The sequence below is a fragment of the Atractosteus spatula genome, chromosome 25 (assembly GCF_055471065.1).
Source record: "Atractosteus spatula isolate fAtrSpa1 chromosome 25, fAtrSpa1.hap1, whole genome shotgun sequence".
Taxonomy (NCBI): Eukaryota; Metazoa; Chordata; class Actinopteri; order Semionotiformes; family Lepisosteidae; genus Atractosteus; species Atractosteus spatula.
Window position 1 is genome coordinate 5,226,741 of NC_142730.1, and position 26,456 is coordinate 5,253,196.

The following is a 26,456-nucleotide window of genomic DNA, read 5'->3' on the forward strand; positions in this document are numbered from 1 at the left end:
ACACACCCCTTTACCCTACTGTACCAATAAATACACACACACACACACACCCCTTTACCCTACTGTACCAGTAAACACACACACACCCCTCTACCCTACTGTACCAGTAAACACACACACACCCTACCCTACTGTACCAGTAAACACACCCCTTTACCCTACTGTACCAGTAAACACACACACACACCCCTCTACCCTACTGTACCAGTAAACACACACACACCCTTCTACCCTACTGTAACAGTAAACACACACACACACACCCCTCTACCCTACTGTATCAGTAAACATACACACACCCCTCTACCCTACTGTACCAGTAAACACACACACACACACCCCTACCTTACTGTACCAGTAAATACACACACCCCTCTACCCTACTGTACCAGTAAACACACACACACACACCCCTACCTTACTGTACCAGTAAACACACACACACCTATACCCTACTGTACCAGTAAACACACATACCCCTGTACCTTACTGTACCAGTAAACACACACACACTGACACACATTATTGCTATTATTATAGTATCTGTTGGAGTGGGGATGCTTTGCTGGGGTTCAATTCTGGACCAGGGGCGCTGTCTGTGTGGAGTTTGCATGTTCTCCTGGGTGCTCCGGGTTGCTCCCACAGTCCAAAAACATGTTTCGTGGGTTAACTGGCTTCTGGGAAATTGGCCCTGGTGTGAGTGTGAGTGTGTGTGTGTGTCCTGTGATGGACTGGCCCTGCTGTGAGTGTGTGTGAGTGTGTGTGTCCTGTGATGGACTGGCCCTGCTGTGAGTGTGTGTGTGTGTGTGTGTGTGTGTGTCCTGTGATGGACTGGCCCTGCTGTGAGTGTGTGTGTGTGAGTGTGTGTGAGTGTGTGTGTCCTGTGATGGACTGGCCCTGCTGTGACTGTGTGTGTGTGAGTGTGTGTGTGTGAGTGTGTGTGTCCTGTGATGGACTGGCCCTGCTGTGAGTGTGTGTGTGTGTGTGTGAGTGTGTGTGTGTGTGTGTGTGTGTGTCCTGTGATGGACTGGTCCTGCTGTGAGTGTGTGAGTGTGTGTGTCCTGTGATGGACTGGCCCTGCTGTGAGTGTGTGTGTGAGTGTGTGTGTGTGTGTGTGTGTGTGTGTGTGTGTGTGTGTGTGTGTCCTGTGATGGACTGGCCCTGCTGTGAGTGTGTGTGAGTGTGTGTGTCCTGTGATGGACTGGCCCTGCTGTGAGTGTGTGTGTGAGTGTGTGTGTGAGTGTGTGTGTCCTGTGATGGACTGGCCCTGGTGTTAGTGTGTGTGAGTGTGTGTGTGAGTGTGTGTGTGTGTGTGTGTGTGTGTGTGAGTGTGTGTGTGTCCTGTGATGGACTGGCCCTGCTGTGAGTGTGTGTGTGTGTGTGTGTGTGTGTGTGTGTGTGTGTGTGTGAGTGTGTGAGAGTGTGTATGCCCTGTGATGGACCCTGCCTTGAGCCCATTGCTTGCTGGGATAGACTCCCAGCCCGCTGTGACTCTGAGTTGGAGGAAGAGAATCGGAAGACGGGAGGATGAAGATTAAGAATCACGTTCTGAGTCTGGCAGGAGAGGGAGTTCTGGGATCAGATGAGTGATTTGGGGAATAAATGCTTGTCTAATCCTAGAGTATTTCTCCCAGTGCAACAGAAACCGCACCTGTCTCTGTGTCACTAACCAGACTTCACTCGTGGGGACTCCACACCGCGTGCCCCACACCAGTAGTTTGGTACTTATTGATGCAACGTCGATTCCATCACAAACACACAGGTGCACTGACACACGGAAATTAAACAACAAATAACGAAATATCCGGGTGTGATGATTGTAACACTTAATACTAATCCTCGCTGCTGGGGTGTGTGCGCGTGGGTTACGCACCGATCTCGCTCAGGCTCGAGCAGTGTTAGAAGTGCAAGTGTCTCCAGCTCGAGACAGCGGTCTGGCGTCTGCCGTTAGCACACAACAAAGGCACGAGCCTGGCAGGCCCGGCTGCTCCCGTGACGACATAGGCACGCGAGCCGGGCTGCGCTCTCCCTTTCAGCCGTGCACGCGACCCCCAGACTCTCGTGTGACGCGAACCCGTGTGATGTTGAGAGGCTGGGGTGCAGCCCGCAGGCACCGCTGAGGGGGGGAGAGTCACCGACTGCACTGTCCTCACAGCGCCCGGAGCCCTGAACACACTGCACACTGCACACAGCGCCCTGAACACACTGCACACTGCACTGTCCTCACAGCGCCCGGAGCCCTGAACACACTGCACACTGCACGCAGCGCCCTGAACACACCACACACTGCACTGTCCTCACAGCGCCCGGAGCCCTGAACACACTGCACACTGCACACAGCGCCCTGAACACACTGCACACTGCACTGTCCTCACAGCGCCCGGAGCCCTGAACACACTGCACACTGCACGCAGCGCCCTGAACACACCACACACTGCACTGTCCTCACAGCGCCCGGAGCCCTGAACACACTGCACACTGCACACAGCGCCCAGAGCCCTGAACACACTGCACACAGCGCCCTGAACACACTGCACTGTCCTCACAGCGCCCAGAGCCCTGAACACGCTACACACAGCGCCCTGAACACACTGCACACAGCGCCCTGAACCATTGCACACTGCACTGTCCTCACAGCACTCAGAGCCCCGAACACACTGCACTGTCTTCACAACACTCAGAGCCCTGAACACACTGCACACTGACACAGCACCCAGAGCCCTGAACACACTGCACACAGCACACAGGCTCTGAACACACTGCATACTGACACTGACACAGAGCCCTGAACACACTGCACACACCATCCTGAACACACTGCACACTGACACAGCCCAGTGATACATTACTGTGAGCCCTGAGCACAATTCACACGGACTCTCCATCGCGAGTCCTCAACACACTGTACACTGCCAGTCTAGAACACAATGCGCACTGACACAGTCCGGAACACACCGACACAGCCCCGAGCACACCGTCTCTGGCTCTCTGACACAGACGCTGACGCGATCCTGAACACACTGACGCAGTGCTGAACACACCGCCTCAGTCAGTCTGACACAGCCCCGAACACACTAACACACTGACACGGTGACACAGCCCCGGACACACCGACACACCGACACAGTGACACAGCCCCGGACACACCGACACAGTGACACAACCCCGGACACAACGACACACCGACACAGTGACACAGCCCCGGACACACCGACACGCCGACACAGCCCCGAGCACATGAGCCTGGGCTCCGCTATGAGCTCCCTTGTCCTGCTCCTCGGTCTTCAGTTTGTCGTTCACGGTGAGTTCCATGTTTTCTCTTCAGAGTTTTTAACTGTGTGGTAAATTTAAAAAATAATAATAATAATTGAGGAGATTTGAATATTCAGCCTATACTGTACGTTGTGTCGGCTCCGGTCGCGACTGGGAGAGCAGTAATTACTGGACACGAAGCCCGCTGTGACCGGAGCGAGGGCTCGGGCGATTGAACGGAGCGACAGTCCTTAAACTCCTTTCCACCCTGAAGACAAGCGTGTCGTTTCCCGCCTGTTAGAACTTCGACGATTCGACCTCTTCAGACAGTAAACAGTAAAACTGTTTTAAACAGGATCACCTTTTCTGAATCGTGTCCGCTCACCCGCCTGTACAACTCACCTTCCTCCCCGACATCATAGAATAACCATCGAGTTACTACAGTGCTGCTGATAATTACTACAGTACACAGATATTATTGTACTATTGTTCATTTACAACGTTGTTATGTTTTATAGATCTATTATGGTTAATAATCTTTAGTCCTGTTTTTATTTATTTGCACGCACGATTAAACCAAAATAATACATTATGATTATTACATTAGTATTATTATTCATGCCCTATAATATTATTTCGTATCCTTTTTATTTCTTATATTTTTCTCCTCGTTAATATTTAAATGACTATAACTTTTCTAATGTTATTATCGTTACTCATGCACAATAACATTAGATTGAAACTTATTAGTCTATTTTTGCTGCTGTTATTTTTTAAATTGCTGCTGTTCTTATTTTCGTTGTTAATGTGCAATTATACGATTAGATCCTACTGATATATTATTACCATTGTTATTAAAATTACTGTTGCACTTCTATCATCATCTTTGATAATGAACAATAATACTGTTAGATCTTGATACTATATTCGTACTGTTATTATTAAAATTACTGTTATTATTGTTGTTAATGTGCAATAATATATGTTAGACTTTATTAATATGTTATTACTGTAATAATTAATATCATCGCTGTCGTTTTGTCTGTTAAAGCGCAATAAAACAAATAGCTTTTAATAATAATTAATTGTTAAATTACTATTGATCTAATTGTATTATTATCGTTGCTAAAGTGAAATAATAGTACAAGACCTTGATTTGTTGCTGTTATTATTAAAATCGCTTTTGCTCATATATTATTAACGTGCAGTAATACTATTAGATCTTCTCGATTGTATTATTATTATTATTATTATTATTATTATTATACAAGCCGAACCTGGCGGGCTCTGTTTGTTCCTCAGCGGTTCCGGCCCAGGACAGGGTCTGGGTGTTTTCCCAGCCGGGCCAGAACGTCACGGTACCCTGCACCTGCAGCAAAGAGCGGGGCTGCTACGATGAGCTCCTCCGCTGGTTCCGAATGGACCCGAACGGGAAGCTGGAGATCCTCAACACGGACTGCAAACTGAACCGGAACACCGGCTGCCGATACAGCAGCACCAGAATCGACTCGAACCGGGTCCAGCTGACGGTGCTCGCCGCCCGGCCCGCCGACTCCGGCGTGTTTTACTGCGGGGAGCACCTCGGCAGCTACATCGCCTTCACGGACCGCGGGACCGTCCTCGTCGTCGGAGGTAAGAACCCGCCCGCCCCGCGCCGTGCCGGGGCTGTCCGGGGCCGGGGAGCCCAGAGACGACCCGGTCGGCGGGGCTGGGTGCGGGCCCGCCGCCGCGGGCAGTCCCGGGGACGCTATAGCTCGGGTGGGGGGGGGGGGGGTCGGTTTGTCGGCGTGTCTTCCCTCCCCGGGGGGGAAACGCGCGTCTGTCGCCTTGGGCGGGAAGACAGCCGGGTCTCGCAGGCTGTGGACTCCGGGCTAGCCCCCGCGGCAGAGCGGGAGAGACTGAGAGCAGCAGGCGCGCCATTACACCTGCGCACACATTCCGTACACAAAGGGCGGTGGGAGTGGGCAACAGGCGGCCCAGGCATGCTTTCGAAGCCCTGCGCCCTGGTTTCTTTCAAAACGCAGCCGTTTGCGATCCTCCAGTGAGGACTGGCGACGCTTCTTTACACAAAGGGTGGTGGGAGTGGGGAACAGGCGGCTCAGCCAAGCTGTCGAAGCCGACATCCTGGTTTCATTCGAAACGCAGTCGTGTGCGATCCTCCAGTGAGGACTGGCGGCGCTTCTTTACACAAAGGGTGGTGGGAGTGGGGAACAGGCGGCCCAGCCATGTTGATGTTGCCTGCGCTCTGGCTTCCTGCAAGAAACGGCGGGGTGGCTTCGAGCAGCCGGACAGACTAAGGGAATATTCTCCTCTGGGTTGTGACCGCTTTGCTGTATCTGCTGTACCGTAATATCACCCGGTCCTAATAATAATAATAATAATAATAATAATAATAATAATAATAATAATAATAATAATAATAACAGCATTGCAGCACTGGGGCCCTGGTGGTCTGTCTGTTCTCCCCGTACCCCGAGTTCATGTGAGTTTCCTTCCCACAGTCCAGACACGTGCTGGCTTTTCAGCGACAAAGGGAAAATCAGGGAACCCGGGCGCTGGTGTGAGTGTGTGTGTCTGTGTGTGTCCCGCGACTGACTGGCGTGCTGACCAGCGTGTGTCTGTGTGTGTCCCGCGACTGACTGGCGTGCTGACCAGCGTGTGTCTGTGAGTGTCCCGCGACTGACTGGCGTGCTGACCAGCGTGTGTCTGTGAGTGTCCCGCGACTGACTGGCGTGCTGACCAGCGTGTGTCTGTGAGTGTCCCGCGACTGACTGGCGTGCTGACCAGCGTGTGTCTGTGAGTGTCCCGCGACTGACTGGCGTGCTGACCAGCGTGTGTCTGTGTGTGTCCCGCGACTGACTGGCGTGCTGACCAGCGTGTGTCTGTGAGTGTCCTGTGACTGACTGGCGTGCTGACCAGCGTGTGTCTGTGTGTGTCCCGCGACTGACTGGCGTGCTGACCAGCGTGTGTCTGTGAGTGTCCCGCGACTGACTGGCGTGCTGACCAGCGTGTGTCTGTGAGTGTCCTGTGACTGACTGGCGTGCTGACCAGCGTGTGTCTGTGTGTGTCCCGCGACTGACTGGCGTGCTGACCAGCGTGTGTCTGTGAGTGTCCCGCGACTGACTGGCGTGCTGACCAGCGTGTGTTCCCGCCTTGTGCGCGCTGCTCGCTCGTTGTGCCGGGCGAAGCGGGGAGGGCACGGGTGGATGGAAAATCGTAAAATTAGAAAATGAGACGTTAAAACAGCGACAAAGAAGAGGAACGGGATTTTCCTCCTGTTTTAAAATGTCGCGATTGCTGGCAAAAAACCACACAGAGCAAAAACCGACAGGCTCCAAGACGTCGGCAGCCGCGTTCTGTCGGCCCCGGCGGGTCTGGAGGGAGGGACCCGGGTCCGAGCGCCTGAAGGAGGGAGAGACAGCGAGCGAGCGCCCGGCGCTTCACTGACAACTCACTTGAACTCAAGGCGCTTTATTGACATGGTCGAGCAGTCCAATCGGTGTTGCCAAAGCAAAACAAATACAATTAACATGAAACAACAACCTACAGACGTTTACAATAAAGCCCCAATCATAAGACATTTACATATAAACACAAGGAGCATTATTGGGATAATATTAATATCTGACTGCCTCACACAGACACACAGACACACAATGATATACACAGAGATACACGGGGACACACAGGGACACACAGACACGCATTGATATACACAGAGATACACAGGGACACACTCACAAGGACACACAGACACACACAGGGACACACAGACACACATTGATATACACAGAGATACACAGGGACAAACTCACAGGGACACACAGACACACACAGGGACACACAGACACACATTGATATACACAGAGATACACAGGGACACACTCACAGGGACACACAGACACACACAGGGACACACAGACACACATTGATATACACAGAGATACACAGGGACACACTCACAGGGACACACAGACACACACAGGGACACACAGACACACATTAATATACACAGAGATACACAGGGACACACTCACAGGGACACACAGACACACACAGGGACACACAGACACACATTAATATACACAGAGATACACAGGGACACACTCACAGGGACACACAGACACACACAGGGACACATACAGACACACACACAAACACACACATTGAGACACACAGACACACACCAGGGGAATTTAGAGACAACAGTGACGCAGCCAGCAGGAGCCTGGGAGGTGGGAGGAAACTGGGGCACCGGGGGAAACCCACTCTTACGCAGACAGACCATGCAAACTCCTCACAGAATGTACCCCCGGCCAGAACCGAACCCCACAGCCCAGAGCTGTGAGGCAGCACCGCTGTGCACACAGCCAAGCCCTGGGTTTCTGGTTCCTCTCTGGGGTGATGAGCTCGGCTCTGAAAGATGACGTGAGATCTTGGCAGGGTACTGACGCAGTTCTTATGAAGGCTGCAGTGTTAGCTGCCTGGCTCTCTGGGGCGTCCCCGTTAATCTGCGCTCATCACATGCCACGAGCTGCCTCTGTCCTCCCCTGCAGACCCCCCCACGGACAGCCCCAGCGTCTCGGTGCTGGTGCGGCCCAGCCAGGGCGGGGAGGGCCTGGCCCTGCTGTGCCTGGTGAGCGGGCTGGCGCTGCCCTGGGCTCGGCTGAGCTGGCTGGAGGCCGAGAGGGAGCGCCCGGCGCTGGGAGAGACCACCAGGGTGGCAGACAGGGGGGGACGGCCCAGCTACCGCGTCACCAGCCGCCTGAACGTCTCGGAGGAGGAGTGGAGCGAGGGGGGGCCGTGGTCCTGCCAGGCCCGGACAGGCTGGGGTAGCGTCCATCAGAGCCTGAACATCTCGTCACGCACCTTCGAGGGGAAAGGTAGACACACCCATGCAGCACCCACCCCTTACCCACCACACACCCCTCACCCATCACCCATCACCCCTCACCCATCACTCGTCACCCACCCCTCACCCATCACCCCTCACCCACCACCCATCACCCCTCACCCACCCCTCACCCATCACCCATCACCTGTCACCCACCCCTCACCCATCACCCATCACCTGTCACCGACCCCTTACCCCTCACCCATCACCCGTCACCCACCCCTCACCCATCACCCATCACCCACCCCTTACCCACCACACACCCGTCACCCACCCCTCACCCATCACCCATCACCTGTCACCGACCCCTTACCCCTCAACCCTCACCCACCTCTCACCCCTCACCCATCACCCATCACCCATCACCCACCCCTTACCCCTCAACCCTCACCCACCTCTCACCCCTCACCCATCACCCATCAGCCATCACCCCTTACCCATGAGCCACCTCTTACCCACTCCCTACCACCTCTTACTCTCACACTCCCACCTCCAGCCCCACAGCCACCATCACCCACCCTTACCTATCCCTTACCCCCATCACCCATCACCCCATTATTATTGAGAACACTACAGTGTGTCAGGATAAAGGTATTAGAGCACACAGCTGTGAGGTGTCGCCCCCTGCTGTTCGAACAGGTCAGCTGACTGCGCTCCAGTGGTGCCTGGGTCCGAGTGGGTCTCTGTACCCAGCTGTCCTGGCCTCTCTCTCTGCCCTCAGTCTGCTGGCTCTGATCGGAAGTATCTCCTACCTGATCATTAATCGCTCATCCTCTGACAGAGGTAAGAAACACACCGACACACACCAGCCCAGACACACACACAGACACACACCAGCATGTACACACAGCAGCACAGAGACACACAACAGCACAGACACACAGACACACACACAGATAGAGAACAGACGGATTGATGCGTACTGCTCATGAGACACACAGACACACACACAGATAGAGAACAGATGGATTGATTCGTATTGCTCATGAGACACACAGACACACACACAGAGAACAGACGGATTGATGCGTATTGCTCATGAGACACACAGACACACACACAGACACACACACAGATAGAGAACAGACGGATTGATGCGTACTGCTCATGAGAATGGATCACTGCACTGTCTGGCCTGTGCTCCTCTGTTGCAGACTCGAGGCAGACGAATGGGGGTGCTCTTGTACCTGGCTTAGAGGTGAGTGTGATGTCATGTGACCAGTGTGTGTAGACTTTATACACCTTAACAAAAGTACTTATATTTAATCTGGGTGGTTACAGTACAGGGTGGTTCAGGCCATGGGAGGGTAAGTACAGAGTGGTCAAGGTACAGAGTGCAGTGCTGTGTGTTGTTGTGCAGTGTAGTGAGTGTTGTGCAGCGCTGTGCATTGTTGCGAAGTGTTGTGCAGTGTTGTGCGTTGTTGCGAGGTGTTGTGCAGTGTTGTGCGTTGTTGTGCAGTGCTGTGCGTTCTTGCGAGGTGTTGTGAGTGTTGTGCAGTGCTGTGCATTGTGCAGTGCTGTGCGTTGTTGTGTAGTGTTGTGCAGTGTAGTGAGTGTTGTGCAGCGCTGCAAGGTGTTGTGTGTTGCTGCGAGGAGTGTGACACATGACCCTGCTGTGTTGCAGACGGACACCTATGGGGGCGTCACCTACGCACACCTGGACCTGAAGCCCGCGGGCCGGCCGGGCCAGCGGCGCCGGGACATACAGGAGGACAGGCTGACCTACAGCGAGGTGCGGTACGCCAGGCCCAGCAGGCCCGGCCAGACCGCCTAGCCCTCGCCACGCAGCGCCGCAGCGCCCCCTGCTGCCCAGCCCTCAGATCCCAGCCCGCTGACAGCTGGGCTCCAGCAGTGCGCAGTTCTCCGGACTGCTCTGGGCTTCTGTAGTGTGCAGTTCTCTTGTGTGCTGTGCTGTTCTATGGTGTTCAGTAGTGTGCAGTCTGTGCTGTGCTGTTCTATGGTGTTCAGTAGTGTGCAGTCCTCCTGTGTTCTGTGGTGTTCAGTAGTGTGCAGTCTGTGCTGTGCTGTTCTGTGATGTTCAGTAGTGTGCAGCCTGTGCTGTGGTGTTCAGTAGTGTGCAGTCTGTGCTGTGCTGTTCTGTGATGTTCAGTAGTGTGCAGCCTGTGCTGTGGTGTTCAGTCCTCCTGTGTTCTGTGGTGTTCAGCGCCCTCTACAGCTCACCCGCCGACAGTGTCTTTTATCTTCAGTGGTTATTTACAGTTTGTGTCCAGAGCTCTTCCGTGCATTTTGGATTTTTACACGTCAGTTTTATAGATTTTATTGTCGATTTCTGCTGTGTTGACGTGCTGCCGGTGCTGTCCAGCGCCCTGGAGGCGCCGATCTGCGGATCGGGTGTGAATAAAGTCAGCGTGATGCGTGAGCCTGTGTCCTGCGTGATGTTTTCAACAGCTTTCTGTGCTCCTCGCCGGCCACACATGAAGCAGCCAGCGGCTCACGGGCCATCTCACAAACCACCCATTACTACCAGTACCGACAACACTGACACAGCCTTGATGTATCAACGCTGAGCCCTCTGTGGGTGTGACAGTTAGCTCGCAGTTCTCGTTAATGTGGTCTTTAATAAGGCGTCCGGGGGCGAGCACGCTTGGCTACTGACGTCGCTCGGCTACCCCCCCCCCCCTCTCGGGAGCGCGCAGGTAAGGAAAGCGAGAGCGCGCGGGCAGCTGCAGCTGCTAGCACAGAGCGCGAGAGAGGGAGAGAGAGCGAGCCGCCAAGACGGATTTCCTGTGGGATAAGCGGACGGGCCTCGCTGCGAAAACGGTAAAACATGAAATAAATTATCGCTGTTCTTGCGTGTTCGGGGCTCGGGGCGGTAAGGGGGCGCCGGGCCGGCCCCCGGGTGCCCGGGAAGCCGGGGTGTTTCCCAGCCGGAGCGGCCGTGGAGCGGGCCAGCGTGTCGAGCTAAGATGGCGGCGGGGGAGGAGGGAGGGGGGGGAGAGAGAGGCAGGGGTGCGCAGCGGCGGCGGCGGCGGGCTGTAAAATGGCGGACTCGGGGCGAGGGGAGAAAAAAAAAACAACAAGAGCGCCCCGTCGCCGAGCGGCTGCCACGAGCTGGGCCGGCGTTCGGTTACAATTCAAAACCCGCAATTCCAATTCGAAACTCCACCCCAACGGCTGGCGGGGCCCGGGCGGGCGGTGTTTCTGCGGCTGGGTCCCCCTGGCCCGCTCTCCTCCTCTCTCTTACTGCGGCCCCGTTGCCTCTGCTCGCTCGCTCGGCCGTGGGTGCGGGGAAACAGCGGCTCTGGTGGGGCGACAAGCGTCCAGTGGTGTAAAGGGTCGAAGAGACGGGGCTCGTCGATGGGGGCGGGACACGGCGACGGTGGGCGCCGTGCTGAGCTGAGCTGAGCTCTTGGCTTTTTAAATGTGAATGATACGAGCTGCTGTCTGATCCTCAGCCGAGAACCCTCCCCCGGGGCTGTGAAACCTGATGGTAGCGAGTGTCCGTGTCCGGGAGCCGCCTGACGGCACCTGTTCCTGTAGGGTCTGGGGGTTTTGACATGAGGACAACAGTGTCGCTGTCTGAGGGTTTAGGCCTCCGGCGTGAAAGACACGCCGCCTGCGCTGCTGGAAACGCCACGGAGGCAGGCGCTGCGTGTGCCTTTGAGAGCTGCCGTGTGCGTGTTCCTGTCCTTGTGCAGCCTGCCCTGCGCAGGGTACTGGTCTCCACTGCTAATGTACCATACTGTCGCTGACCCTGAACACTGATGAACCCACACCACACTGCAATACTGTAGTGCTCTCACTGTTCCTGAGCACTGATGAACCACACTGCTGCAGTACTGTGGCGCTGTCACTGACCCTGAACACTGATGAACCCACTGCTAATGTACCATACTGTAGTGCTGTCACTGACCCTGAACACTGATGAACCCACACCACACTGCAATACTGTAGTGCTCTCACTGTTCCTGAGCACTGATGAACCACACTGCTGCAGTACTGTGGCGCTGTCACTGACCCTGAACACTGATGAACCCACTGCTAATGTACCATACTGTAGTGCTGTCACTGACCCTGAACACTGATGAACCCACACCACACTGCAATACTGTAGTGCTCTCACTGTTCGTGAACACTGATGAACCACACGGCTGCAATACTGTAGTGCTGTCACTGACCCTGAACACTGATGAACCACACTGCTGCAGTACTGTGGTGCTGTCACTTACCCTGAACACTGATGACCCCACACCACACTGCTGCAGTACTGTAGTGCTGTCACTGACCCTGAACACTGATGACCCCACACCACACTGCTGCAGTACTGTAGTGCTGTCACTGACCCTGAACACTGATGACCCCACACCACACTGCTGCAGTACTGTAATGCTGTCACTGACCCTGAACACTGATGAACCCACACCACACTGCTGCAGTACTGTAGTGCTCTCACTGACCCTGAACACTGATGAACCCACACCACACTGCTGCAGTACTGTAGTGCTGTCACTGACCCTGAACACTGATGAACCCACACCACACTGCTGCAGTACTGTAGTGCTGTCACTGACCCTGAACACTGATGACCCCACACCACACTGCTGCAGTACTGTAGTGCTGTCACTGACCCTGAACACTGATGACCCCACACCACACTGCTGCAGTACTGTAGTGCTGTCACTGACCCTGAACACTGATGACCCCACACCACACTGCTGCAGTACTGTAGTGCTGTCACTGACCCTGAACACTGATGACCCCACACCACACTGCTGCAGTACTGTAATGCTGTCACTGACCCTGAACACTGATGAACCCACACCACACTGCTGCAGTACTGTAGTGCTGTCACTGACCCTGAACACTGATGAACCCACACCACACTGCTGCAGTACTGTAGTGCTGTCACTGACCCTGAACACTGATGAACCCACACCACACTGCTGCAGTACTGTAGTGCTGTCACTGACCCTGAACACTGATGAACCCAGTACTGCCCAGTGCTGCAGTACTGTAGAATGGCATCTGACTTCTCCCCCCTGCCTCACACACTGTCTCCCCAGGTGACCGCACAGTCACTCTCTGCACTCTTGAACAGGCCTGTGTGGTCCACCGGCCCCCTCAGACATACGGGGGTGCGACAGATAAGGCCCTTCGGGTGCTCCTGCCCTGCTGGGGGGAAGATCCAGTACCCACCCCAGCCATAATCCACCACCTCCCCATAACCCTGCCCATCAACCCCTCTGGGATCAGTCGCACCCCAGTTTCTGCCCTGGGTTACTTTGGGGGCTTCCCGAAGTGTGAGGGCCACCTGGGGCAGTGTGACAGCTACTTCTCCTCACTAGCCTCTGTAATGACAGGTTGAGCAGCAGATATTCCACCGCAGATATGTTCCATTGTGATCTGCGTTAACAGCCGAGTAGTATATGTGTGCAAAACCGTCTCGAAGTCGAGAGCAGCATTTCTGCTGGATTAAAAGAGGTGTGTTCACAAGCCTGCTGGTTTGCCATGTCAGAGCGCCGCGACACGTCACCGGAAGTTTTGTTGCCTCGCTCTGAATCGCAGAACGTGTGCGGACCTGGAAATGTAATCTATGTTGTGATGTAAGTTGGAGGTTTTACACGTTACTGTGAACGTTTTACTGTAGTAATGTTGTTGTGAGAGTCCTGGTTCTTTCTAACCCTGAAGTGTGAAAATAGCCGTACAGTTCACCTTTCAATACAGGCGGCCGAGCTGCGAGCACACAGCACCACACACCTGGCCCACCGGGCTCACCCGCCCCGCCCCGTCCTGTCGTTTCAGATGCCGCATTCGAGACGGTACCACTCCTCGGAGCGGGGCAGCCGATGCAGCTACCAGGACCGGTACCGGAGCCGCAAGCACCGGCGCAGGCGCAGCCGCACGCGGTCCAGCAGCAGCGAGAGGGACCGGCGGGCCCACCGGCACGAGGACAGCTACCACCTGCGCTCCAGGAGGTCAGGGCGGCGCCGGGCTTCGGCCGCGCGAGCTCACGCGAGCCCCCGTCCCTCGGCACCGCTGGTACCGGTCTGGGCTCTGGCCTCTCCCCGGCCAGCGCCGCTCAGCTGGGTCCAGCACCAGAGCCAGTGCCGCGCGGTTGTCCGTTATCCCCCCTGCCCACTGTGACTGTCCCCCTCTGGGGCACTGGGGAACGGCGCCTCCGCTCGATGAGGGTCCGGTTCGCTCCCGGGATCCTCCCCCTTCCCCGAGTCCGGCCCCTAACACCGCATCCGCCCCCCCCTCCCCATAACCCCCCAGTCCGCTTCCTGCTCTCACGCTCACACCCCCTCGCCCCCCCCTCCGGCAGCTACGAAAACCGTTCGGCGGACCGCAGGGCGTACGAGCGGCGGTACTGCGAGGGATACCGGCGGCTGGACTTCAGCCGGGAGCGGGACCGCGGCGCCGAGGGCTACTACGACGTCGACTACGGCCTGCACCCGCGCCCCTACGAGTTCCGGCGCGACCGCGAGGACAGCTACCGCAGCCGCAAAAGCAGCAGGCGTAAGCACAAACGAAGGAGGCGTAGAACCAGAACCTTTAGCCCGTCGTCTTCGGTGAGTGTGCCCACCGCCCCCTCCCCCTGCCCCCTCCCTCCCTCCCTCGCGCGCCTCCTGCCCTCTTTCTCTACTAACGCACCTTTTCGCAGCTCCTGGATTCGGTAAGTAGCAAACCTTTTGTTTGTTTGTTTTGTTTTGCTGTGGGTGTTTTGGGGGGGACGTGGATGTTGTCTCTCTCTCACTGTAGCGAGACAGGGCAGGTTTTGCGAAGGTCCTTCCTCGCAGCGCGACTTTTTCGCTCTCTGGGCATCTGTAAAAAAATAAAATACACGTGTATAAAAGCAGTCTGTTCCGTGTGCTCCCAGTCTCCCTCCGGGGTTTCTGTGTCTGCTCCAGGGTTTTTTGCCGTCAGGCGGGTGGAGTTTCCTCAGGGTGCTCGGTGGGCTGCGGTTCTGCTTGGTCCTCTAGTTGAGACGCGTTTCGGCAGGGAGTCCGATCGGCCAGTCGGTGTTGAGGCGCAGAGTCAGCTGCGTCTCCCGCCTGTTGGGCGCCCGGTCTGGGCTGATGGGGCTGCTCTGGGGTTCCCTCAGAGGGGGGCGCTGCGTTGACGTAGGCTCGTGAGGTGGGAAGTCCAGTACTTTGCCATGTAGGAAAAACCCGAACGCACTCCCGGCAGCGCAGCCTTCGCATCCGCCCCGGATCTTCCCGGCTGCGGGCTCGGCGTTCCCGCACACGGCCCCCCGCGTTCAGTTGGCCTACAGGTTCACCCGTCCCCTTGCGCAGATGTAGTCGCCAGAGGGCTTGACGTCCGTCTCGACAGCGCCTCCGGCCTTGCTTGTGCACAGGCAGCCCAGCGGCAGGAGGTAAAACCCGGAGTGGACCGGGCCGGCTGGCGCCAGGTTCCTCTGCCCCGGCGAGACGCCAGTGGCCTTGTCTGCGCTGCCTGGCTGCGGCGCGGCCTGTGCTCTCCCCAGGGTGCCCTCCAGGGCCGCGTTTGCTCGGGGGCGAGGGAATCGCAGCGTCCTGTGGTAGAGGCCAGTGCCCGGGGGTGCTGGAGTCGTGCTGGGGAATCAGGCCTCTCTGGGTGCGTCTGGAGCTGGAACCGGACCGCTCCGGCGCCAGGACGGGTCGGGCAGCGGGTTTAACCCGCTGGTTCGGTTTCACTCACAGGGGTCCCAGAGAGCAGCGGGGCGGGTTCCTCCCTGCGGAGGGCGAGTCTCTTTAAGCGTTAACTCGGAGGCCAGGAATAGAGGGAGGCGGAGGAGGAGGAGAAACCCTATCCTCATCCCAGCGTTCCCAAGTCTCTAGTCATCCTGCGGTGCTTCCCGGCGGACGCAGAGCCTGATTTAGGCTCTGCTCAGCGTTTTTCCCCCCCCCCCTCCTGCCAGCGCCCGCTGCCTCCTCTCTTCTTCCCCTCGCTGTGCCTGCCTGTCTGTCTCGGCTTCTCCTCCTCCTCCCTCCCCGGTGTGTGCGCGCTCTCTCTCGGCTCTGGGGACACTCTCGGAGGGCTGTGCATTGAATCGGCACCCTCCCCCCCCCCCTTTACCTATCCTGCGTCCTCCTCTCCCCCTGCCTTCGTCTCGTCTCGCCTCGCCTCGCTTTCTCCGTCTCTCTGGTGCTGCCGCGCGGAGCCATGGGGAAACCCGAGCAGGACACTCTGTACAAGAGCTGCCTCCGCTGCCTCTGCCTGTGCGTCGCTGTGAGTACCTGGCCCGTCTCAGCCGCGGGTGGCAGGGAGGGCAGGGGGGGCGTTTAGTTCCCCGCTCCTGTAGCCCGGTTCTGGTCCGGCTTGTTAGGCGACGACTGCAGGGTCGAGTCTGCCGTGTTCCAGAAAGGGCACGGGGTGGCCTCTCCCGGGGGGTCCGTGCGCGTGGCGCTGCCGTTGGCTATAGGGAAGCAGGTACAGCTGTAGCGCTCGTCCTCGTCGTGGCGGCGAGTTGCCCTCTCCCCGCGGTGCCCGTTGGGAGTGCGGGAGTGGGACCGCACGCCGATGTTGCCCGGCTGGCGGTGAAGTCCGAACCAAGGGGTGTTTCTCCACTGTGCCCCTCTCGGGCCCCGCGCCCCGAGTGGCGGCGCTGATCCGTAAGGCAGACGCGGATTGTTAAATTGTGGCGGGGGGGCCCGGAGGTTCAACCGTGAGGTGGCACGCGAGCTCCCGGTGAAGCTATAAATCGGAGACGATATAAATATCGCAAGCGGTCAGCAGTCGGCTCGCCGTGCCGGCAGCAGCTCTCGTCGCTCGTCGCCGGGCAGCTGCCTGGGAGGCTGGGGAGGGGGGTGTCCGCCTCCTTCCCAGCATTCCCCGGGCGTGCACCGCGCTTCGGTTCACCGCTTCGGATGCACGGGCTGGGCGTGGCTCCCCTGGAGCCGTCCTGCCCGCCGGGGCTCCTCCTCCTCGTGCGGCGCGTGGTCGGTGATCAGCAGGAGTCGGCCTGGCCACTCGCGCGGCTCCCGCCGGCCGCACGCACGCGTAGCCAGCACAGAGTAAAGCAGCGGGAAGGCCAGGTGGCAGAACGCTTGGAGCGCGAGAGGGAGTGAGTAAACAGGGCTGCACGTAACGGGATACTCCTGCCTGGTGTCTTCTTCCCAGGGGGTTTCGCAGGTCACAGAGCCAGGGCTCCCTGCCCCTTCACTCCAGGAGCTGGAGAGAGACAGGGGCTGGGACAGGGACCTGGAGAGGGTTGTCCCAGAGTGAGACAGGGACCTGGAGAGGTCTCTCCCAGAGAGAGACAGGAGCTGGGACAGGGACCTGGAGAGGGTTGTCCCAGAGTGAGAGACAGGAGCTGGGACAGGGACCTGGAGAGGTTTGTCCCAGAGTGACTGAGAGAGAGACAGGAGCTGGGACAGGGACCTTGAGAGGTTTGTCCCAGAGTGACTGAGAGAGAGACAGGAGCTGGGACAGGGACCTGGAGAGGTTTGTCCCAGAGTGAGAGAGAGACAGGAGCTGGGACAGGGACCTGGAGAGGGTTGTCCCAGAGTGAGAGAGAGACAGGAGCTGGGACAGGGACCTGGAGAGGGTTGTCCCAGAGTGAGAGAGAGACAGGAGCTGGGACAGGGACCTGGAGAGGGTTGTCCCAGAGTGAGAGAGAGAGACAGGAGCTGGGACAGGGACCTGGAGAGGGTTGTCCCAGAGTGAGAGAGAGAGACAGGAGCTGGGACAGGGACCTGGAGAGGGTTGTCCCAGAGTGAGAGAGAGAGACAGGAGCTGGGACAGGGACCTGGAGAGGGTTGTCCCAGAGTGAGAGAGAGAGACAGGAGCTGGGACAGGGACCTGGAGAGGGTTGTCCCAGAGTGAGAGAGAGAGACAGGAGCTGGGACAGGGACCTGGAGAGGGTTGTCCCAGAGTGAGAGAGAGAGACAGGAGCTGGGACAGGGACCTGGAGAGGGTTGTCCCAGTGTGAGAGAGAGGAGCTGGATCTGGTCCGGTCAGTTTTCAAAGGCTCCGAGTTACTATTTTAACAGTGGGTTGTCGTCAATACTTCCGGGCTGAGCTTTATTTACCCCCGTTCGTGGGAAAGCAACAAGGCGAGAGAGGTTTTGCTGTGATAAATTAACCACGGTCTTCATTTTCACAGGAAGCCCGTTTGTGGGTGCGTTCGTGAGCCGGGGCTGCAGTGAGTGAGAGTTCACAGCCCTCAGTCTGGGCGTGAAACATTCCCTGGCTCTGGGGGGTCATGGGTCCCGTCCCCTGTGTGGGGCCGCGGGCACAGCCTGCGAAGGTCTGTGTCAAACCACAGCTCTGTGGGCCCTCTGTTAGAGAAGGGGCCCGCTGGTGAAGACGCGGCGGTCACCACACCCCCGCATTCACAAGCCTGGCCGAACGCACCCACAAACGGGCGTGCGGGGTCCCCAGCTGTGTGTGCGAGAGAGCGAGTGAAAGAGGGAGGGAGCCGTGTGCGTGATGCAAGCCCCATGCCCCTGGCCTGGTCCAGCCAGGACCCAGCGTCCACGGCCTCACCCTGTCGCTGTCCCCTCCGGGGCCCGGGGCCCGGGGCCGGGCCTGTCCCCCCGCTGAGGGAGGGGGCCGCTGGCAACAGGAGAAACTTGCTCTCCGGTTTCTCCTCCGTTGCTCTGGGGTTCTTTGGGTCCTCATTTGCCTAAGCCTGATTTTTTTGGTTTTCTGAAATCCTCTTTGCTCTGTGTTTTTTTTTTTTTTTTGACCTCCTAACGATTGAGCTCAGTAGCCTTTTCTGTGTCTTTTGATATGTATCTGTATTTTGGGAGAGGACGCTAGACAAGAGAGACAGCAGGACAGGAGGAGATGAGAAAGAGAAATGTGATCTTTGACATGTTCCCTTGCAATATCCCTATCGTTATATATTCCTATGTGCCGTCAAATGAATTGGCTCTTGGGGAAATCATGACTGGCCCAATCTGCCTACAACACCTACAACCGCCACCGCCCACCTCCGCCGCCCGGCTGCGCCTGCCTTCGACAATCCGCCGGTGCCCCCGTTTCGCGCCGCGATTGGGGCGAACCCGCGGAGCAGAGAAGCGGACAGAGTAACAGCCGGACAAGAGCCCAGAGCATCAGAGACGATGAGGAAGGGCATCTGATGTATCGATCCGGCGACGTCCTGCAAGAACGATGTACACGGCCATATCGTAACATTATCCATTTAGTGCCTCTCTTAGCTTTTTATATATGCGCAGTTGTATGAGTCTCTTTGGGTTGTATTTTTTTTTTTTTACATTTTACAAGTCTGTAAGTAGGCGCAGATGCCATTAATGTTACTGCAGGAGTAAGACCCCCCACTGATACCCTGCCCCCCCCCCCCCCCCAGAGACAAGAGTATTTACGTCCTGGAAGGACCCAGGATGTTGCTGTGAGGGGTTTTTAAAACCGGTGAACCCAGTTTTCTCGATTCTCGTACCTCTTAGCGAAGGCCAGGGCCCCCAAAGCTGGAGTTCCGTCGATGGTGTTTCTGTGTTCACTGTCTTTTTTTTTTGTTAATTAATCTAATTGGAGGAAGCTTCCATATGGGGAAAAAAAAAAGGATGCTTCCCTTTGTGTTCCCTCCTCCCCCCCCTTCCTCCCTCCCTCCCTCCCTTCCTTCCTTGCTGACTTACTCAGGTCGGTTTGCTTTCTCCTGGTCTGCGGGTTCGAACGGAAAGGGAAATTGCAATTGGAAGAGCCCTCCCAAAATCCCCCCCCCCCCACCGCCCCCCCACTCCGCCCTTAGCTCTCGACTTCCCCCGCTGTGCAGGCGGGGCGGTATGCCCCCCTCCCCCAAATCCACCGCACGAGAAGAGTAAAGCTCTAGCCTCTGGGGACGGGTTGAAGAGCCAGCCTCCTAGACTTCCACCCCGCGCCGAGCTGTAGCTGCCCCAGACAGGCACGCCCTGCCCGCGGCCGGCACAGCCCTCTCTCGTCACTGTGAGCGGTTTCTGTGCGTTTTCGTCCTTTAGGTGCTAATTCAGTGGTCTGCTCCTCCTCTGTCAGTAGGTCTGAGTGCCTGGCCTGCTCCTCGCTCGTTTCTCTAACGCCCGGCCCCCTTGTCTTCCTCCTCCCCCCCTCCTCTTCCCCGACAGACGAGATCGTGAACACGCTCGGAGAGGGCACCTTCGGCAGGGTGGTGCAGTGCATCGACCATCGCAGGTAACCAGAAGCGCCCTGGGGGGCCGCGGGGAGGGGGGGGGTGCAGCGGGCTGAGGCGTTTCTGCACAGGAGACATCGGTCCTGTCCGTTCAGCCCTATGCAGCCCCCTCCCCTTGTAGTTGCTTGATCCAGGATCTCAGCCAGCTGTTTCTTGAAATAAAACCGGGGTATTGTGGCTCTTTCCTGACCCCCACAGCACTGTGTAGAGAATTACCTCCCAGCTCAGGTTTTAAATGCACCTGTCCGTAGTGTTCGCTTGTCCGTGCCGCCTAGTTCATGTTCTGCGGCTGATTCTGGTGAAGCCCTCCCAGTTCACCTTGATCATTTGGAGTACTCGTGTCTACTCCCTTCGCCGTCTTCTCTATTCAAGACCAGAGAGGTCCCGACCCTCCGTAGCGATGTCTGTGGGATCTGCTCAGTACGTGAAGATCCGGTCAGACTAAGTTGGAGAGCCCGAGATACATGGGAGCTGGTGTTGGCAGGAGCAAGGCAGGGGCCCTGCAGCTGAAAGTAGAACCTGCAGTGGATCAAGCTGCTGTGCAGCACACCTCAAACAGTGCAGACGAAGCTTAATTCAAACTGCAGAGCATCATAACAATAGGACAGTCTGTTCTCGGAACTGGAAAGCAACTGCTTTTCCCTGCGTCTCTTACACTTTGTCCGATCACCTATCCCGGCCTCGCGTGTACCAGTGTGGCTCAGTGTGACGAGCAGGAGGCGCGAGGTGTGGTGTGACGTGTGTGTGTTTGGGCTTCAGGGGCGGTGCGCGCGTGGCCTTGAAGATCATCAAGAATGTGGAGAAGTACAAGGAGGCAGCCAGGCTGGAGATCAACGTGCTGGAGAGGATTAACGAGAAGGACCCTGACAACAAGCAGTAAGAGAGGGGTCGTTACTCAAGGGGGGGAGTGCAGCGATAGGGAGGCCTAGTACAGGGTGGGATAGGGGGCATTTAGACTGACGGAGGGGCAGTTGTGAGGCTGGGTGCAGTGACAGAGGGAGTGCTGGTGGGTGGAGAGGGCAGTTAAAATGCTCACAGAGCTACACTAACTCCTGCACCCCTCTCCCCCAAGCCTGTGTGTCCAGATGTACGACTGGTTCGACTACCACGGGCACATGTGCATCTCCTTCGAGCTGCTGGCGCTCAGCACCTTCGACTTCCTGAAGGAGAACAACTACCTGCCCTACTCCATCACGCAGGTCCGCCACATGGCCTACCAGATCTGCCAGGCCGTCAAGTGTGAGTACTCCCGCCGGCTCCCCCGACTTCAGACTGGCAGACTGTATTCCCAGTGAGGCCGTTCCAGCTTCATAGCTTCGTACGTGAAGGGCTGGTGATGCTGGAGAGAGAACAGTCCCCCCCCCCCCCCCCCTCCATGTCTCTCGTACCCACGGTGCAGTGCAGGAGGGTCTGGCGGCTGTCCTGCGGTGTCTCGGTACCGCGCAGCCCTCAGACCAGCCTGCACATGTTCTCTTGGTACTGGACTGTCCAGTCAGTCGTCACTAGGGGGCAGCGCAGCGCTGCGCTGTCCCTGTCCGGCTGCAGTGGGTTGGTGTTGGGCTGCGGGCAGGGCTGAGCGGGCCTTTCCCCCGCGTTTGGTTCGCCCTGTCTGGCTGTCGCGCTGATCGGCTGTCCGTCTGTCTTGCAGTTCTGCATGACAACAAGCTGACGCACACAGACCTGAAACCGGAGAACATCCTCTTTGTCAACTCCGACTTCACCATGACGTACAACGTGGAGAAGGTGAGAGGGGGGCCGCCTGCAGCGAGAATGGGGGGGCAGGGTGTGACGGCTGCGGCTGTGGGGGGAAACGGGGCTCCAGCCTGCCCGCGCTGGGCAGCGGCTCGGAGAGGGTCCTTCCTGTCCTGAGGTCCTGAGCCTAGCTCCGGAGGAGATCCGGAGCAAGGGGCGTGGGGCGTGTGGCCTGGGCTCCCAGGGGAGTGGGAGTGGGGCGTGTGGCCTGGGCTCCCAGCTGACTCTGCACTGTCTCCGTGCCCCGCAGAAGCGTGACGAGCGCACAGTGAAGAGCACAGCGGTGCGCGTGGTGGACTTCGGCAGTGCCACCTTCGACCACGAGCATCACAGCACCATCGTCTCCACGCGGCACTACCGCGCCCCCGAGGTCATACTGGGTGAGTGGGGCGCCCCCTGTCCCCAGAGCGCGTGCTGGTAAAGCAAACCCGAGAGGGGTTTCTTCTCCAGAGTTAGACTCTTATCTGTCTGTCTGTCAAGCAGAGCTGGGCTGGAGCCAACCCTGCGACGTGTGGAGCATCGGCTGCATCCTGTTCGAGTACTACCTGGGCTTCACCTTGTTCCAGGTAGGCCGGGCCCCAACCACTGGGCGTGGGATCAGGGGGAGGCAAGCATGAAGGGAGGTCATGCAGCACAAAATACCGGCGATGTGCACATCTGTAGGTGACGGAGGCAGAGGCTTCCAGGAGAGAGGCCCGGGGCAGGCAGAGAGGCACAGGGGGGAGAGGCCAGCTGGAGGCAGAGAGGCACAGGGGGGAGAGGCCCGGGGCAGGCAGAGAGGCACAGGGGGGAGAGGCCAGCTGGAGGCAGAGAGGCACGGGGGAGAGGCCCGGGGCAGGCAGAGAGGCACAGGGGGGAGAGGCCCGGGGCAGGCAGAGAGGCACAGGGGAGAGAGGCCAGCTGGAGGCAGAGAGGCACGGGGGAGAGGCCCGGGGCGGGCAGAGAGGCACAGGGGGGAGAGGCCCAGGGCAGGCAGAGAGGCACAGGGGGGAGAGGCCAGCTGGAGGCAGAGAGGCACGGGGGAGAGGCCCGGGGCGGGCAGAGAGGCACAGGGGGGAGAGGCCGGCTGGAGGCAGAGAGGCACAGGGGGGAGAGGCCGGCTGGAGGCAGAGAGGCACAGGGGGGAGAGGCCGGCTGGAGGCAGAGAGGCTCAGGGGGGAGAGGCCCAGGGCAGGCAGAGAGGCACAGGGGGGAGAGGCCAGCTGGAGGCAGAGAGGCACAGGGGGCAGAGGCCCGGGGCAGGCAGAGAGGCACAGGGGGCAGAAGCCCGGGGCAGGCAGAGAGGCACAGGGGAGAGAGGCCAGCTGGAGGCAGAGAGGCACAGGGGGCAGAAGCCCGGGGCAGGCAGAGAGGCACAGGGGAGAGAGGCCAGCTGGAGGCAGAGAGGCACAGGGGGGAGAGGCCCGGGGCAGGCAGAGAGGGCTGTTTTTTTAGATGGCTGGCGACCTTAGTGGTGGAATTACAACAGCGGGGGCGGGAGGGGGCTCCTGCCTGTGTCACGTGTGCGAGGACCCTGACACTGAAGTCCTTGATCACAGAAACCTTGTGTCTGACAGGAGGGGGGGCTGAGGAAGAGACTGCTCTTGTATAAAACTTTTTTATGGAGCTGTCAGCCGTGCTGTGGCGATGGCCTGTGCTTGTGTCAGCAAGGGGTCGAAGGTTAAGCAGGCGACTGACACACGCGACCACACTTGCTCTGTTAAAGGGAGACTTGAGGGGCCTGTGCAGAGATTCTGGGGCTGTTGGAAACGTGCGTGTTCTGCTCAGATGGGGAGCCTTTCTGCTCTTCACCCCTGGGAGGGAGGGAGATGTGGCTTTTGTGCTTACTGTTAATTTTGTCATTGTGCGAGAGTGGTCAGGACACACACAGACACCCCCTTCTCCTGCCTCCTCACAGACGCACGACAACAGGGAGCACCTGGCCATGATGGAGAGGATACTGGGACCAATCCCTTCCAGGATGATCCGCAAAACCAGGCAAGTCCCGCTCCGCCGACCGTCCCAGGACCAGGGGTCCCCCGTCTCGACGGCGGCGGGGTTACCCAGGTCCCAGCGGCTTTCTGTGTCCGCGTATCCTGGCGCCTGACTGTGCTGCCTTCTCTCCCCAGGAAGCAGAAGTATTTCTATCACGGCCGGCTGGACTGGGACGACAGCTCCTCCGCCGGGCGCTACGTCCGGGAGAACTGCAAGCCGCTGAGGGTGAGGGCCCGAGTCGCCTCCGTGTCCGCGTGTCCCCGCCTGCTCGCCTACTGACCCCCGCGCTGACCCCCCTGCCCTTCCTCCTGTCTGTTGCAGAGGTACATGCTGTCCGAGGCGGAAGAGCACCACCTGCTGTTCGACCTGGTGGAGAGCATGCTGGAGTACGAGCCGAACAAGCGCCTCACGCTGGCCGAGTCCCTGCGGCACCCCTTCTTCTCGCCGCTGCGGGGGGGCTCCGGCGAGGCCCCGGGGGACTGCGCGGCCGGCAAGACCTGGGAGGGCAACCGCGACATCAGCCGGTGACTGCAGGCCCCCGTGTGGGGCGGGCGCGCGGGCGGGGCGGGGCGGAGACGCCGCCGGGACTGAGGAGACCGGCGGCTCCCGCCAGAACCACAGCCAGCCCCCTGGCGTCCTGATGGGACAGAGAGACTCGAAACCGGATCGACCGGGCGGGGGCCAGTCCCTGCCAGCCAGCTGATCCTGGCGTGGTGGGGGGAGGAGGGGCTCTTGAACTGACCGGGGTCTTGCGGGTGACGCTGGCCCTGATCCCTGCCCGTCTCCCTCGCCCCGAAGGCCCGTTCTCGCGGTTCACGGACCACCCCGGTGCAGACTGCCGGATCCGTGGGACATGGGACACACCCCCTCATTCCTCAGTGTCGCCCTGTGCTTCCCGAGGTGACGGCGGTATTTGGACTTTCACGGGGGCTTTGACTTGACTTGGGTGGCACCAGAGCCAGCGTAGCGCCTCTCTGTGCGCTCGTGCCCGTGCTGGGGCGCGGGCAGGGGTGGGAGAGTGTGTTTTAGAGCTGTGCTGGTCATGAGGCGCGGGGAGGCTGCCTGGTTGTCTTCCTGACCGCAGGATCGTGCTTAAAACTGACGAGCCGCCAGCTTCCAGGCTGCTCCAGTCGCAGACGAGAGACTTGAGGCTTTTTTTTGTCTTTTTTCCCCCCCAAGAGAGGAGGGGGGTAGTATCCTGTACGTCACACTCTAGCGGTGAGGGCCCAGAGGAGCCTGGCTCACAGAGGAGAGACCACCGGCTGCCAGGCTGGGGTGTCTGAGGGGGGAGGGGGTCGTTAAAGCTTTGGAGCTGTTCTCATCCGTCAAGACGCGCGGACCGGAACCCAGTGGGCCGACCCCGCTCACACCTCTCCTGCCCGAGCTGCCCTTTAGCTCTGCGCCCTGCCGGAGTGTTTTTTTGGCAGCGTCTGAAGGTGGCGGAAGAGTTCTGTCGCCCCTCGGGGTTCCCCCGCGGGGCTCACCTCCAGGGTTCGATTGAGAGCTCGGCGAGAAAGAAAACCCGGAGGCGGTAGGTTCTGGAGGAGCTGGATCTGGGGCCACAGGATTCTCTGGTTTCCTGGGGGGGTGAAGTCACTGGCCTGGCTCGGTTTTTGACCACGACTCGGACCTCCTACAGTCTCGCACAGACCTGCGAACTGCCGAGGGACCCCCAGCTCCCGATTCCCCATTCGTCAGGAGCGCCGGCGGACTGGACTTGCAGTGGTGTCCGGCCCCCCTGACTGACCCCCTTTCCTCTGCCTCCTCCCCCCCCTCCTCCTCCTCCTCCTCGCCGCTGGTTCCTCGTAGGCGTGACTTGGTTCCTCTCACTCGGGCCCGTCCAGCAGGGGAGACGGCCGCGTTGTGCTGTAGCATGTACAGATTTCGGTGTTCTCACACGTCTTTTCCTTGTACAGTATTGAAGCCAGCGTCGCTTTACTGTCTCCCCCTGCCATACCCCCCCCAGTCCGCCTGGAGCCCCCCGGGGTCGGACCGCTGTGCTTCTGTAAACTAGTGTGTACATAAGGGGCCCTGTGGCGGTGCTGGGCCTGTGTTCATAGCTGTATATTCTAGGCGCTGGACAGGAAGGTGGCCGTGCAGGCTTCAGTTTTCTGTTTTCATCCCCTCGGGTGAAACCCAGGGGTTTTGTTTTTTCTTGTGAAACACTCCCTGCTCACCCGCTCTCTCCCCCCGCCCACGTTGAGCCTCTCCGCTCCTGCCCCCCCCCCCCGGGGGGGGGGGGGGGGGCGGGTGGGCGTGGGCTGGAGAGAAGAGAGCGTGTGTCGGGGCCAGAGGGGTGGGGACAAGTTGAAAATCACCCTCCGTATTTTTGCCATATGTAATATTCCAAATGTCAAGTGTTTTATAATAAAAAGATCTTTATACTGAACCCTGGCAGCGTCCGTGCGTGCGGAGTCCCCCAGGAGGGGAGAGCCTGGTGGGGTGTACTCTTCTTCGCGAGACCGAGCGCGTTTTCCCCGTCCCGAGAGCCCGCTGTCCTGGGGGTGAGCC

At 58.4% G+C, this 26,456-nt stretch overlaps 2 protein-coding genes across 3 annotated transcripts; both read left to right on the forward strand.

Annotated features, from left to right (window-relative positions):
- Positions 1-3,105: 3,105 nt before the first annotated feature.
- Positions 3,106-10,560, forward strand: LOC148815171 (uncharacterized). The gene is made up of 6 exons (XM_088905774.1): positions 3,106-3,301; positions 4,555-4,884; positions 7,809-8,135; positions 8,786-8,929; positions 9,301-9,344; positions 9,771-10,560. Exons 1-6 carry the CDS (start codon positions 3,238-3,240, stop codon positions 9,918-9,920), a joined length of 1,059 nt encoding a protein of 352 aa, XP_088761900.1. The 5' UTR covers positions 3,106-3,237; the 3' UTR covers positions 9,921-10,560.
- Positions 10,561-10,790: 230 nt separating this feature from the next.
- On the forward strand, positions 10,791-26,334 carry LOC148815172 (dual specificity protein kinase CLK2-like). Of its 2 annotated transcripts, none has more exons than XM_088905786.1 (13): positions 10,791-10,927; positions 13,910-14,082; positions 14,433-14,679; positions 19,113-19,212; positions 20,155-20,221; positions 20,979-21,095; positions 21,292-21,458; positions 21,868-21,962; positions 22,222-22,351; positions 22,455-22,537; positions 23,869-23,952; positions 24,084-24,170; positions 24,267-26,334. In XM_088905786.1, exons 2-13 carry the CDS (start codon positions 13,910-13,912, stop codon positions 24,471-24,473), a joined length of 1,557 nt encoding a protein of 518 aa, XP_088761912.1. In that variant the 5' UTR covers positions 10,791-10,927; the 3' UTR covers positions 24,474-26,334. The 2 variants fall into 2 exon arrangements, with proteins under 2 accessions (XP_088761912.1, XP_088761911.1); XM_088905785.1 differs by having other exon boundaries at positions 10,792-10,927; positions 23,824-23,952.
- Positions 26,335-26,456: the final 122 nt, after the last annotated feature.

Coding starts and splice junctions, on each gene's coding strand:
- LOC148815171 (XM_088905774.1), top strand. CDS start 3,238: ATGAGCCTGGGCTCCGCTATGAGCTCCCTTGTCCTGCTCCTCGGTCTT. Junction 3,302..4,554: donor TCTTCAGTTTGTCGTTCACG/GTGAGTTCCATG, acceptor TTTGTTCCTCAG/CGGTTCCGGCCCAGGACAGG. Junction 9,345..9,770: donor CTCTTGTACCTGGCTTAGAG/GTGAGTGTGATG, acceptor GCTGTGTTGCAG/ACGGACACCTATGGGGGCGT.
- LOC148815172 (XM_088905785.1), top strand. CDS start 13,910: ATGCCGCATTCGAGACGGTACCACTCCTCGGAGCGGGGCAGCCGATGC. Junction 21,096..21,291: donor AAGGACCCTGACAACAAGCA/GTAAGAGAGGGG, acceptor CTCTCCCCCAAG/CCTGTGTGTCCAGATGTACG. Junction 21,459..21,867: donor GATCTGCCAGGCCGTCAAGT/GTGAGTACTCCC, acceptor TCTGTCTTGCAG/TTCTGCATGACAACAAGCTG.